Source organism: Homalodisca vitripennis, chromosome 2 (assembly GCF_021130785.1).
Source record: "Homalodisca vitripennis isolate AUS2020 chromosome 2, UT_GWSS_2.1, whole genome shotgun sequence".
NCBI lineage: Eukaryota > Metazoa > Arthropoda > Insecta > Hemiptera > Cicadellidae > Homalodisca > Homalodisca vitripennis.
In genome coordinates, this window is record NC_060208.1 from 18,807,390 (window position 1) to 18,821,052 (window position 13,663).

The 13,663-nt window shown below is 37.8% G+C and overlaps 1 protein-coding gene across 3 annotated transcripts in view; it reads right to left on the minus strand.

Moving 5' to 3' along the window:
- LOC124353626 (protein-L-histidine N-pros-methyltransferase) overlaps positions 1 to 13,663 on the minus strand; it is a 257,555-nt gene that overhangs the window by 32,664 nt on the left and 211,228 nt on the right. For all 3 annotated transcript variants that reach the window (XM_046803552.1, XM_046803550.1, XM_046803551.1), the window contains exon 4: positions 11,586 to 11,792. In XM_046803552.1, the coding sequence (XP_046659508.1) occupies positions 11,586 to 11,792 (207 nt within the window). The remainder of the gene's footprint in view (positions 1 to 11,585; positions 11,793 to 13,663) is intronic.

Genomic DNA, 13,663 nt, shown 5'->3' on the forward strand with positions numbered 1-13,663 from the left:
AAACTTTTATCATATGAAATGGTGCACACGATCAAGGACTGAATGCTTACACTGGATCCAGAAAACAATCATAGTTATTAATAAAATATGAGGCTTGCCAATATCCTCAAATGTGATCTATTCCTTGATCGAAAATTCCACTACAGTTGTTGACTTAGATCCATGATCCTCAGAAATTCTTGCAAGCAACATTCTGTTCTCAACCAGGAAATCCAAGAATTCTAGGATAAACCTGAAGATTTATTCGAATAAGTGTGACATCAATTGGCGCACATGAGAAATGATACCTCTAACCAAAAGAAACTAAACATAGCTTGTGTTATAGTGTCAAATTTAGTATTACAGTCAACGCGTAAGCTACGAAACTGCCAATAAAGCTGGAGGAGATTTACAAAAACGAGCAATGCAAAGGTAAGGCTATGGGCTTCTCTGAGCCATAGATTCGATGATACGATTTTTTTATAAATTGTTAGCAGAGAACCAGTCTGAAAGTCGGTATGTGCTGTTCGAGATATATAACTGTGACTGATATGTAATAGCGAACTTTTACACGTTCAGTGGGAGAAAAACATCTGCATGGTTTCAAAGATTTCTGAGTTACATATATCACCAATGTTGAAAAAATCAACAGGCTTCAAAAGAATATTGTACTGTCTTATAAAATACCCTTGTTCAACGATTAAAGTAGGTTACGCTGTGCCTCAAATCATCGACTAACAACTTAGGATATACCCAAGAAAGTGTTTTAAGAAGAATATGCATGAAGGGTGAGTGAAGTGTAGGTTTGTTACTTAATCTCCTCTTAATCAGCAACCAAGGGAGACCTACAGATGCACGGGAACCCGATCACGACCACATAAGTTTTGGATTTTATAAGTTTTACCTCTAAACCGTCCAAGATGGACTCCTCATATTAACAAAAAGCCTGTCATCGAAGGGGTTAGTGCGGAAGTCCAGTACTATAGGAAGACCGATTTTAGGATATCCTAACCTCAAGCAGTTAATTGATCCTGACATTTAAATAAAGTAAATAATGTATTATTTTACCAGGCGAAGTTATGGCTAAGAAGCCCTCTCTAACACTTAACCAGCGGACCAATGGCTTGAAAGTGACTTCCTAATCACCACCAACAGGCGGGCTGCTTGCAAGGACAGGATCACTCAGCGTTCAGCCATCCAAGCAGCAACCACGCTCGACGTTATATTTACTATACACATTTTCTGTTGTATTCATTATTGCGTCATTGTTCATTTTTTTCAAATGTTCAATAGAACGTGTAATTTTTTTAATTTACCATAACTTTTACTTTGAATATCTATAAAACAAATAAGATAAATACCCCAAGTTTTATAAAAAAACCTTTGGCTTTAATTCCCTTTCTAATAACATTTTACGGAGAGGAGAAAGTCACTCCCTTTTTTGAGGACATTCCCTCAAATTTTATACACATCAAACGAAAAACCAGATACCCTGCTCATAGCAGGCTTATAGTCCCGCTGAGCTAGAAGACTTCTCTAAGTTTATTTTTTCATATACTGCAATCGTTAAAAAAGAGGAAATTTGCCATTCCATCCACTTGAGACCAAACATCCCTAATTATTAGAGGAATAACATTTTGTATAGTTTGATATCCCTCCATTTTTTAAAGTGTCGGCGAGGAAAAGTCTTTCTACAACCACAAAAAATTTGTCTCTCTGAGACGAAAATATACAGTTCCTATGAGACACCAAAACCATGTTTTTCGATGAAAAAGAAATACAGTCAGTCTCCCTGAAACGAAATAACACTATCTTTATGTGACAATAAAATACAGTCTCGCCGAGAGGACAAAACGCAGTCTCTCTGAGACGAAGTGATACGATCTCCCTGAGTCTCACCGAGATGACAAACACAGTTTCTCTGAGACGAAGTGATACAATCTCCCCGTGACAATAAAATACAGTCTCACCGAGATGACATAACATAGTTTCTCTGAGAATAAGTGATACAATCTTCCCGTGACAATAAAATACAGTCTCACCGAGATGACATAACATAGTTTCTCTGAGAATAAGTGATATAATCTCCCCGTGACAATAAAATACAGTCTCACCGAGATGACATAACACAGTTTCTCTGAGACGAAGTAATACAATCTCCCTGTGAGAATACAATACAGTCTCACCGAGACGACAAACACAGTTTCTCTGAGACGAAGTGATACAATCTCCCCGTGACAATAAAATACAGTCTCACCGAGATGACATAACACAGTTTCTCTGAGACGAAGTAATACAATCTCCCCGTGACAATAAAATACAGTCTCACCGAGATGACATAACACAGTTTCTCTGAGACGAAGTGATACAATCTCCCCGTGACAATAAAATACAGTCTCACCGAGATGACATAACACAGTTTCTCTGAGACGAAGTGATACAATCTCCCCGTGACAATAAAATACAGTCTCACCGAGATGACATAACACAGTTTCTCTGAGACGAAGTGATACAATCTCCCCGTGACAATAAAATACAGTCTCGCCGAGATGACATGACACAGTTTCTCTGAGACGAAGTGATACAATCTCCCTGAGTCTCACCGAGACGACAAACACAGTTTCTCTGAGACGAAGTGATACAATCTTCCCGTGACAATAAAATACAGTCTCACCGATATGACACAACACAGTCTCACCGAGATGACACAACACAGTCTCTTTGAGACGAAGTGATACAATCTCCTGTGACAATAAAATACACTCTCGCCGAGACGACAAAACAGTCTCCCAATCATGGGCAAGCTCTTGGAAACTCGCTAAGCAGATTACAAAGTTTAGGACAACGTGACATGAGACTATTTAAATGAGCTCAACTTTACTAAGTAACAGAAAAGCAATCGCATCGAATTAAGTCCAAGAGGCGAACTTGGTCCTGGAGGGTTATTAAAAGTGAAGTTAGCCTAAGAGATGGTGGGAGGGTGAGGAGTGGGGAGGGCTCTCCACTCAGTAGATTGCTTTAGACGGACATTGTCACCTTTCGTCAGGATGTTATAATGGAAAACTCTGCATAACATTGGAAGCCCGGTTATACCATTTACAGCACCCCTACATGATTTAAAAGCTCAGTCTACTTTCATAAATTGTGTCTTTACCATATAATATTTCCAAAATATTCCCATATAAATATGTCAAACCGCGTCATTGCATTCTAAATAGGGCTTATACAAATTAAAAACTCTTTTCTAAGTAACAAAAAAGTGGTTATGTTTGTTGACCAGGAAAAGTGGATTTAAAAGGACACTTTGGAAGTTTTTGAGTATTGTTCCTACTAACATAATTATGTTATAAACAATGAATAACAACATGACAAAATAACAATACGATAATAAACAATGGGATAATGCAACACTGACCCCATTATAAAATTACTCTCATGACTGGTCCATGACGATTAATTTTAATTTTACGATTTTATGTAAAATAAAGATCAGCCATAAAACAATTACATAGCCAAACATATAATACTATAAAAAAACAAAAGACTTTTAAAATGCCAAACTATTTATACAAGAGTATGAAAAAACACACTTAAACAACCACAAAGGCAAATAGCTTCAACTAAGAAGACAACATCAGATTATGAAAAAGCTGGCAGGCACTCTGATTGTTGATTGCTCATAATTGCTGATTGGTTATGTTTCTACCATTCACGATACGTTACCATTCTCTCTCCTCACCTTTATTAGCTGTTGTACTTGTTTTGTCAGAAAATCTGATCGTTGATTGCTCATAATTGCTGATAAGTTGTGTTTGTACCGTTTACAATATAGTTCCATCTAATCTCCTAAACCTTTATTAGATGTTGTACTTGATTTTTATGAATATGTGATTCGTTTCAGGTAGCTGCCGCATACACGTATTTTTAATTTTGCAAGCGTATAAAACTGAACTGCAGACACAAAACTTGTACACTCTCTCCTCTCCGGCGACTCACGAAAAATTCAATTCAATATTTCTCCGATTGGTAAATCAATTTTCTCAAGTACTTCAAAAAACCACTTACACACTTTTGAATTTTGCGAAATTTTCAGAAATTAAAAGTGTACGTCTAAGGCGCTTTGCCTCAATAACATAACACGAAGAAAATGTACTTTTACTAACGGGGAATTCGGAAAATCGAATATCAAATTAATGTTTCGCTGTAATTAGTAGCTGAAAGGTCTTCGGAATGTGTGAGAGAGTTCGCAGCAAGGCGACGTGGGAAGGTTAATGGGTTAGTCTCCACCAACAGTCTTATCGGAGAATACCAATAACCGAGTGGAACTTGATGTAACAGATACTTCTATCTGTCTTGACGCTTTGAAACGGTCCTCATTTTGTTTCATCTATCTTTATTATTTATCTCCAAATGCACCTGTGGCTCCTTTTACTGTTAACTGGTTAGTCTTGTGTATCGAGGTTCCACAATATTACGCTGTTTGGCGAGGTAATTGGTTTAGTTAAAGTCGTACGGTATGAATAGTTGGATAATAAAACAAGTAAATGTTGTAGTTTGGATATAGGCAGGTAACAGAACAAGCATACTTTTGCGGGTAGGTTGGATGTGGTTAGGTAATGGAAGATTTAAATGTTGGGTAGATTGGATATAGTCAGGTAACAAAAGATTTAAATGTTGGATTGATTGGATATGGTCAGATAACAGAAGATTTAAATGTTGGATTGATTGGATATAGTCAGGTAACAAAAGATTTAAATGTTGGATTGATTGGATATAGTCAGGTAACAGAACAAGTAAATGTTGGATTGATTGGAAGTAGTCAGGTAACAGAACAAGTAAATGTTGCATTGTTTGGAAGTAGTCAGGTAACAGACGAAAATACATTTTGCAGTTTGGAAGTAGTCAGGTAACAGAAGAAATACATTTTGCAGTTTGGAAGTAGTCAGGTAACAGAACAAGTACATTTTGCAGTTTGGAAGTAGTCAGGTAACAGAAGAAATACATTTTGCAGTTTGGAAGTAGTCAGGTAACAGAACAAGTACATTTTGCAGTTTGGAAGTAGTCAGGTAACAGAAGAAATACATTTTGCAGTTTGGAAGTAGTCAGGTAACAGAACAAGTACATTTTGCAGTTTGGAAGTAGTCAGGTAACAGAAGAAATACATTTTGCAGTTTGGAAGTAGTTAGGTAACAGAAGAAATACATTTTGCAGTTTGGAAGTACTTAGGTAACAGAACAAGTATATTATGCAGTTTGGACGTGGTCCAATAACACATCAAATTAATTTTGTAATGTTTGAATTTGGCCAGGTACAGTTGCATAATTTAAAAGTGACCAGATGAAATTGTGTTGCGTGAATTTGGCCATGAACCATGATTAAGTAATTGAGGCAAATCTGCACTCAACAGGTGAGCCGCAACTGCAATACACAAATACACTATTATTTGGAATTACACCAACTAGATTACATGATACTTTAGCCATGCAAAGTTACTTGGAATTATCAATTACTGTAGACATTTTTCCACTTATGTGCGGCATTATATGTTATATTTTGACCCGAATAGTTTACTATACAATAAGAACGCTTGTAGGAATGTAGTTTTTCTTCCAGAGGACATACATTGAGTGGGGATGCAAACAAGGTCCAGGGACCCCTATTGATCAAGCACTCGTAATGAACCCGCCTTCACTTAATCGCCACCCCCCACCCACACCGTCCTCGAACGACCCACCCTCCGTCTTCCCTTGTGAATATTGGGCCTAATTTCCTCCGAGGCCGCGCGGCCGTCGCGAGTCCTTGCGATAAGGGCGCGCAGACTGGGGAAATAATTATGCGAGATAAATTTGAATGATAAGAAAACTGTAAGGGGAATTTAGACTGGTATTCGTCTCCGGCTCTCTTTAGAATTCAACACTATGTCACTTGAAAGAAATCCCAACACATATTTAGAATTTTCTAATGCTATTGAATTCCAATTTTACTGACGGATTTGATTAAACCGCAGAAATTTACATAGAGAAATTTAGTTTGTATTGTCCCAACATAGGATAAAACAGGGTGTTATAATCAAAAAGTACTAATCGAACGTCAAAATACACTGGTGACCGAATAAAAACAACAATACAGTAGTTTTGCTCCTCATACAGGACGTATATTTTACTCACTAATTTGTCATGATCAGTATCACTCTTGCTTTCTATAATTCTGACTTCGTGAGACATATACTGCAGTACTCATTGTCGGCTGTAGTCTTCATTTCAGCCCTACAAAAACAATTTAAACCTAAAAAACTCTTTTACGCCCTTAACATTGGTCGACGAGTTACGGAACATGTCTCACATAAAAGACGTGATATTAACCGTATTAGGCACTCAAACACTTTATCCTTTGAAATGACATCAGAATTTCGGACATTTGCCATCGTTATATGTTGCAAAAGGTATAACACAACGTTTCGAGGATTGATATCCATCCTCTTCGTCAGGTGGACGAAAGAAAGAAGGAATAAAGGGGTTAAAATATACACGAAAGCTGCTTAGAGTCCAGTCGAGGCATAGCCTGTGCTGGTGTGACGCGTGATTGTGATTCTCGTACTCGTGACTTTCCTCTGGACTTGCATCCTGTGCAGTGACAACGTCTGGACTGGACTCCAAGCGGCTTCGCGTATGATTAAACCCTTTTCTTTCCCTCCTTTTCTTCTTTATTTTTGTATTCATTACTACACCTCCCCAAACTAACGCAGAGGGTAGATTCCAATCCTCGAAACGTTGTGTTATACCTTTTGTAACCTAAAACGATGGCAAATTTCCGAAATCCCGTTATCCTTTCAAACCTTCTTTCGTCACTAACAAACTTTATAGTTTAAAGTAAAAAGAAGTAAGAGTATTTTACTTACGCAGAGGAACCAATTAACTGTAAAGTCATTTGGATTCGTATGAACTACATCTTTAAAATGCGTCATCTCACGTAATCAGTTAATACTACGGCCAAAAATGAGGCAGAAAAGTGCTTTAGGTTTAAAATTGTTCTTACGGGGCCTAAGTCGTTTAACTACAGTCGACCCTTCGTTTGCAGCTTCATGAAAGTCTGGAACATCTTCCTTTTGGAAACCACCCATACGTAAACAGTACCACTGGAAGAAAAGGTATCAACATTTTGCAAAAATTTACTAATTTGAAGTAACAATACATAAATAAACTAGTACCTTACTACAATGTATTACGATTACACACAGTAAGGCTCGCTAGGGTTCAATGCAAAATTTCAAGTCAGTAGCTAATTTCATTATTGACGGACAATACGGAAAAACAATTTTAAATCACCCGGAAAACAAAAGAGAAATTGCGTCAACCTATGCTTCAACGCCGCTCAGCCAAATCAATCCTACGGGGTGACATGCACCATCATCGAACTAAACGTAACGTTAGTTTTTGAGATACGATGCGGACACACGGACAGAAATGAAAATTGTCTAGCAGCTCGAGTGATAGGCTTCGCTAACGCTCAGCCAATTATTCACAGTTTCTCACACGGGTGCAATAAACAGTAGGCATTGTTCCGCGATAAATATTCGGCCTGTTATAACAACACATTAAGGGCCACCACTAATCACCATAACGAGCCCTTAATTAACAAAACAAACCGCGCTAATGGCGAGACAAAAGCGGATGAGTCAAAAGTCGCGCGTGACAGATGTTTAACTACGCGCATCCCCTCAACCCTTGCCCTAATTGACCCAGTTTTTGCCCGCTGGTCAGCCGCCCCCCTCTGGTTGTCACTCGGCCCCGCATCTGGATCGTGTTTAACAATATTATAATTCCCGCAACAAATGCTCTTGACCTGTTTTTGCGATTAACCCTTCCGTTGCGGCTCCATCTGCCGGATTTTTTGCGAGCGCGGTGCACGCATTAGCGCACGCCCTGCCGGTGATTGTGATGTAGAGGGCGCCGTGACAGCGAGGGCTTTGCGGAGACGGCCGTTTATTGTGAGGAGGTGAATTTTATGCAAAATGTGCTATCAAAAGTGAATAGCTCTTCGGCTGCACTCATTCACTTAGCCAAGGAAGAGATCTAAAGATTAAAAGGTTTCAGAACCATGCTGTAATTCAGTTAGTTGTATTGACCAACTCAGAAATCATTACATGCTCGTAACAACGTCTTCCGTAGACTACACACCCTGTAAGGCGGTTGCAAAAATTAGTCGAACTCACTGTAGCGCATAGAGTCGACCAGTAATTATTACGGTTTCTAAGTTTACCAGTTACCGACGCGTCAATAATATTAACACCATTCAATTCTTAACATATGTCGGCATTGCTGTAGAAAGCCGTCTTCAGTCAACACACTTTAATCCGAAACTGCACATAACATAAGTCCGCTTATACAAGTTGAAGTAGGGGCTAAGTTTACCAGTTACCGACGCGTCAAAAATGTTAACACCATTCAATTCTTAACATATGTCGGCATTGCTGTAGAAGGCCGTCTTCAGTCAACACACTTTAATCCGAAACTGCACATAACATAAGTCCGCTTATACAAGTTGAAGTAGGGGCTAAGTTTACCAGTTACCGACGCGTCAATAATATTAACACCATTCAATTCTTAACATATGTCGGCATTGCTGTAGAAGGCCGTCTTCAGTCAACACACTTTAATCCGAAACTGCACATAACATAAGTCCGCTTATACAAGTTGAAGTAGGGGCTAAGTTTACCAGTTACCGACGCGTCAATAAATGTTAACACCATTCAATTCTTAACATATGTCGGCATTGTTGTACAAAGCCGTCTTCAGTCAACACACTTTAATCCGAAACTGCACATAACATAAGTCCGCTTATACAAGTTGAAGTAGGGGCTAAGTTTACCAGTTACCGACGCGTCAATAATATTAACACCATTCAATTCTTAACATATGTCGGCATTGCTGTAGAAAGGCCGTCTTCAGTCAACACACTTTAATCCGAAACTGCACATAACATAAGTCCGCTTATACAAGTTGAAGTAGGGGCTAAGTTTACCAGTTACCGACGCGTCAATAATATTAACACCATTCAATTCTTAACATATGTCGGCATTGCTGTAGAAGGCCGTCTTCAGTCAACACACTTTAATCCGAAACTGCACATAACATAAGTCCGCTTATACAAGTTGAAGTAGGGGCTAAGTTTACCAGTTACCGACGCGTCAAAAATGTTAACACCATTCAATTCTTAACATATGTCGGCATTGCTGTACAAAGCCGTCTTCAGTCAACACACTTTAATCCGAAACTGCACATAACATAAGTCCGCTTATACAAGTTGAAGTAGGGGCTAAGTTTACCAGTTACCGACGCGTCAAAAATGTTAACACCATTCAATTCTTAACATATGTCGGCATTGCTGTACAAAGCCGTCTTCAGTCAACACACTTTAATCCGAAACTGCACATAACATAAGTCCGCTTATACAAGTTGAAGTAGGGGCTAAGTTTACCAGTTACCGACGCGTCAAAAATGTTAACACCATTCAATTCTTAACATATCATTGCTGTACAAAGCCGTCTTCAGTCAACACACTTTAATCCGAAACTGCACATAACATAAGTCCGCTTATACAAGTTGAAGTAGGGGCTAAGTTTACCAGTTACCGACGCGTCAAAAATGTTAACACCATTCAATTCTTAACATATGTCGGCATTGCTGTACAAAGCCGTCTTCAGTCAACACACTTTAATCCGAAACTGCACATAACATAAGTCCGCTTATACAAGTTGAAGTAGGGGCTAAGTTTACCAGTTACCGACGCGTCAAAAATGTTAACACCATTCAATTCTTAACATATGTCGGCATTGCTGTAGAAAGCCGTCTTCAGTCAACACACTTTAATCCGAAACTGCACATAACATAAGTCCGCTTATACAAGTTGAAGTAGGGGATTAACACAACGACCAATAATGGTTGAAGGAACGGAAATGTAACATATTTCTCTATCGATTTATCTATAGCCGACCAATAATGATTAACGGAGCATAGCTACAACATGTTTGTCTATAGATCAACAAATTAACGACCAATTATGGTTGAAGGATTGGAGCTGTAACATGGTTGGCTCTAGATTAACCATTACAGGTCTTTACTTGGTTGGCATATCAGTATATATGTAAAACCGAAAGTGTAAAAAAAACACATATTTTACTCAAGTAAGTTTTTAACGGTCGCAAAGCTGTATCATGATTGGGAACATTTTAACCAATCAATGGCCAATGGGACAATAGTGATCACTATGGCCTCTTTATCTCAGAAGACCAGATTTTTCGATCATTTAACGCTATCGCCTTTGTTGAAGTTATTGTCTTCCTTAGTTAACATCTGCAACTCTAGGCAGCTACGTGGCCCTAAACTGGGTTATCTCCTACACATTTTATGAAATACCCAACGCTGCCTACCTCTACATCCGTGAAAGAGAGTACTTTTTTATATACCTAAATGTGCACAGGCGCGAACTTAATAGGTACGTAATTAAAATATCAGAGACAGAGACAAGCAAACTGGGCAGCTTTATGAGCACCCAATTTCGCCGGCAGCTCTTCACCCTTTCAACATTCGTCCAGACCACGTAAAAACTCTCAAGAACTGCAAGATTTTAAGATTCGCCTTAAGCGGTTCTTAAAATCAAACTTATTTTAAATCTGTGAATCCTCACTTAGGATTATGCAACGCGATTTGACACACCGTGGTTGGTGTAGACAATTTAACAACCAGAGAGATAAGGGGTATCTCGGTGTCTGCAAATGTGTGCATTGTTATGGTAGAATTATCTGTAATATTGTCTACGGGAACAAAGATTCTATAAAAGATTGAACATATTTTGCTCTGAATAGGCCTTCTTTTGACCGTTGATCAATAAAATGTTGGCACAACCTTTGAAATTCCCAGTTAGCGTACATTTTAAGTAGAGTACTGAAGCGATAATTGCCTGTAATTATCACGTCTTTAAGATTACTTGCTGTTCATCTTGCTTTTTTTTTTTACTTTTTTCCGTATTTGCTGTTAAGTGCAGTGTGCAATAAATTTAAATATCCAGAACAAAATACTTAGCATTGTCTCTTGAGGAGAGTAGATAAGAATGCTGTAGTTCTGATGCACTAGTGGAATCTAATCAAGTGATTATTTCCATTTGTTCCAACAAAAGGAGGATATTTAATTTAGCTAAAGCTTCTAATCTAATAATACCACTTATTCTATTAACACTCTTGGGAAGAAAACTCCACTACTCCTCAGGCATTGTCATTTGGGGTTACCAGAACACAATTTAAAGGTGATAGGTACTCCATACTTGATAGCAACTTCTACAAGAGCTGCAGAAGAGGTGTTTGGTGCTAGAGGCTCCAATAAAATCTTAACTATAGAAAACCCATAAAAGGATGAGTGATGGCAGTTTCAACCTACCCAAAAACAATTTCTTTATACCAGTCTTATAACCATCAAGCCAATAACACAAATTAGCAGCACTTCTGGAAGGATTATTGGCTCAAACAAGTTTGCTTAAATCAAATTCCGAAAAAATCTCTTTTGATAGATTTGATCGTTTAAGAATCTGTGTTTCTTGTTGACTATACGTACTGGAATCCCCGCTTCTTGAGTGCCCACCGCATAGGCCGCGACACCTCCGTGACGTACACCTTGGTGAAGAAGTTGGCGAGGTTTTGGGTGATGAGGCCGTCTCCTGCGCCGAGGTCCAGCAGCTCGCCCTCCTCGGCCAGCGACCGCCCCAGCAGCTGTCGGATGTGCGGCTTGGAGAAGACGAACATGGAGCCGCGCCCGAGCAGCCTGTACATGCACACACTGATCACCAGGAGAAGAGGAGTTGGAGATGTAGGAAGTAAGGACACCAAGGATAGTGGAAGAACAAGGAAATGTCTTCTAACCCATGATAATACAGTGTACATACAATTGAAGCTTTTGGAACATTTACAGTGAATCATAGATTTTTATACCTCTAAACACGTATTAAGCTTTCCTATCATTTTAATAAATAAGACACTTATTCTAACTGTATTTAAAGAAAGTAGACTATATTAACACCAAATATACCTAATCCAGAAGCAAGTCCAACTAATGAATTGAAATCGTTGCGTAAAAAAGAAATAAAATGCAACTGTTGCATTTGCACAAAATGATATGGTCTTAGAATATTTAAATGCCTTACATTAAGCACAGCTTACAACATAAAGCTACTCCTTAATAGATCCGTTTGGCGGTGAATCACTTACCATCCGGATTTTATAGAAACTTTAGTTTTAGATAATTCCAAGACGTAATTCCTGTAACACCCAATATGCGTTCGCAACGTACAGTTTTAGTCGTGCGAAAGTAAAATTTATACAGTTTGTTATTGATGATGAAAGGTTTGAAAGGTTAATAGGATTTCGAAAATTTACCATTGTTGCAAAATGTATAACAGAACGTTTCAAGGATTGAAATCTATCCTCTTCGTCAAGTGAAAAAATAGTCCATTAAAAAAGAGGATAAAAAGAAAAAAGGAAGTACAAAATGAAGACAAGGAAGATAAACAGAAGAGAAAGAAGTGGTGTACCAATTACTACTACTTCTTAAGGTGGTGCTTCGATTTGGTGATAATATTTTTTTATTTTCAATATACTGATATTATTATATTATTTAAGACAACATTTAGGAGGAGAGGAAGAATTAATAATATTTTGATCATTCAACGAGGACTTGCACGTTTTCGAAACAGAATAATTTAGAGGAATCTTATAATTACGCTCAGAGAAAAAGCGTTGAAGATAAGTATAAAAATATACACAGCTATATTAAATGTGACTAAATGTGAATATAACATATTACTTTTCAGCGTTATATGTTACAAAAAGTATAACACTAGGTTTTGAGGATTTAAATCTACCCACTTTTTCAGGTGAGACAATCTCTAAGGGGTAAAAAATACAAAATGTGGCACAGGGCTGTCACTCAAAGTTAAAATACTTAAGTGATACCTGAAGTCTAGACTAGAGAGAATGGACCCAAGTGATGTCACTGGACAGGAGCCAAGAGCACTACACGTCATACCCGAACTAGTGAAGGTGAAACAATGCTCTAAGGCATTTATTTACTTTACCCTTAAAGCTTTTCTCACCTGAAGAAGAACGTGGATTTCAATCCTCGAAACGTAGTGCTTTATTTAGTGTAACATATAACGATGGCAAATGTCCGAAATCATATTATTATTTCAAACCTTACATCGTTAATAACAAACTTTGAACAAAAAATATATACTAATAATAATAATTGAATCGCATATTAACTATTGTATCGTAATAGTCAATTAAATCTTACTGAACATTTTATTATTTGCTCCAGATACAATAATAATTCAAAAACTTTCTCCCACACTCTTCGGGATAAAATTTCAAATTAGGATTTCCAGTACACTTCCATGAACTCATCGACTGAGTGGAACGCATTATACACCAAGCGGCGTCAAGACGAGATTTTTGCTAATAAAAAATAAAGTTCCTTAACTAGTATACTATATAAAAATAGTTTCTTTTCTAATATTACATTTTACCGAAAAAATTAAGTTTTCATGAGCCATAATTGATTTTTTTAAAGTCACTACCAAATAATGTAAAAAAATCAATTTTCTCATCAACAGTTTTTATGTGGAAGTGGTCACAAAA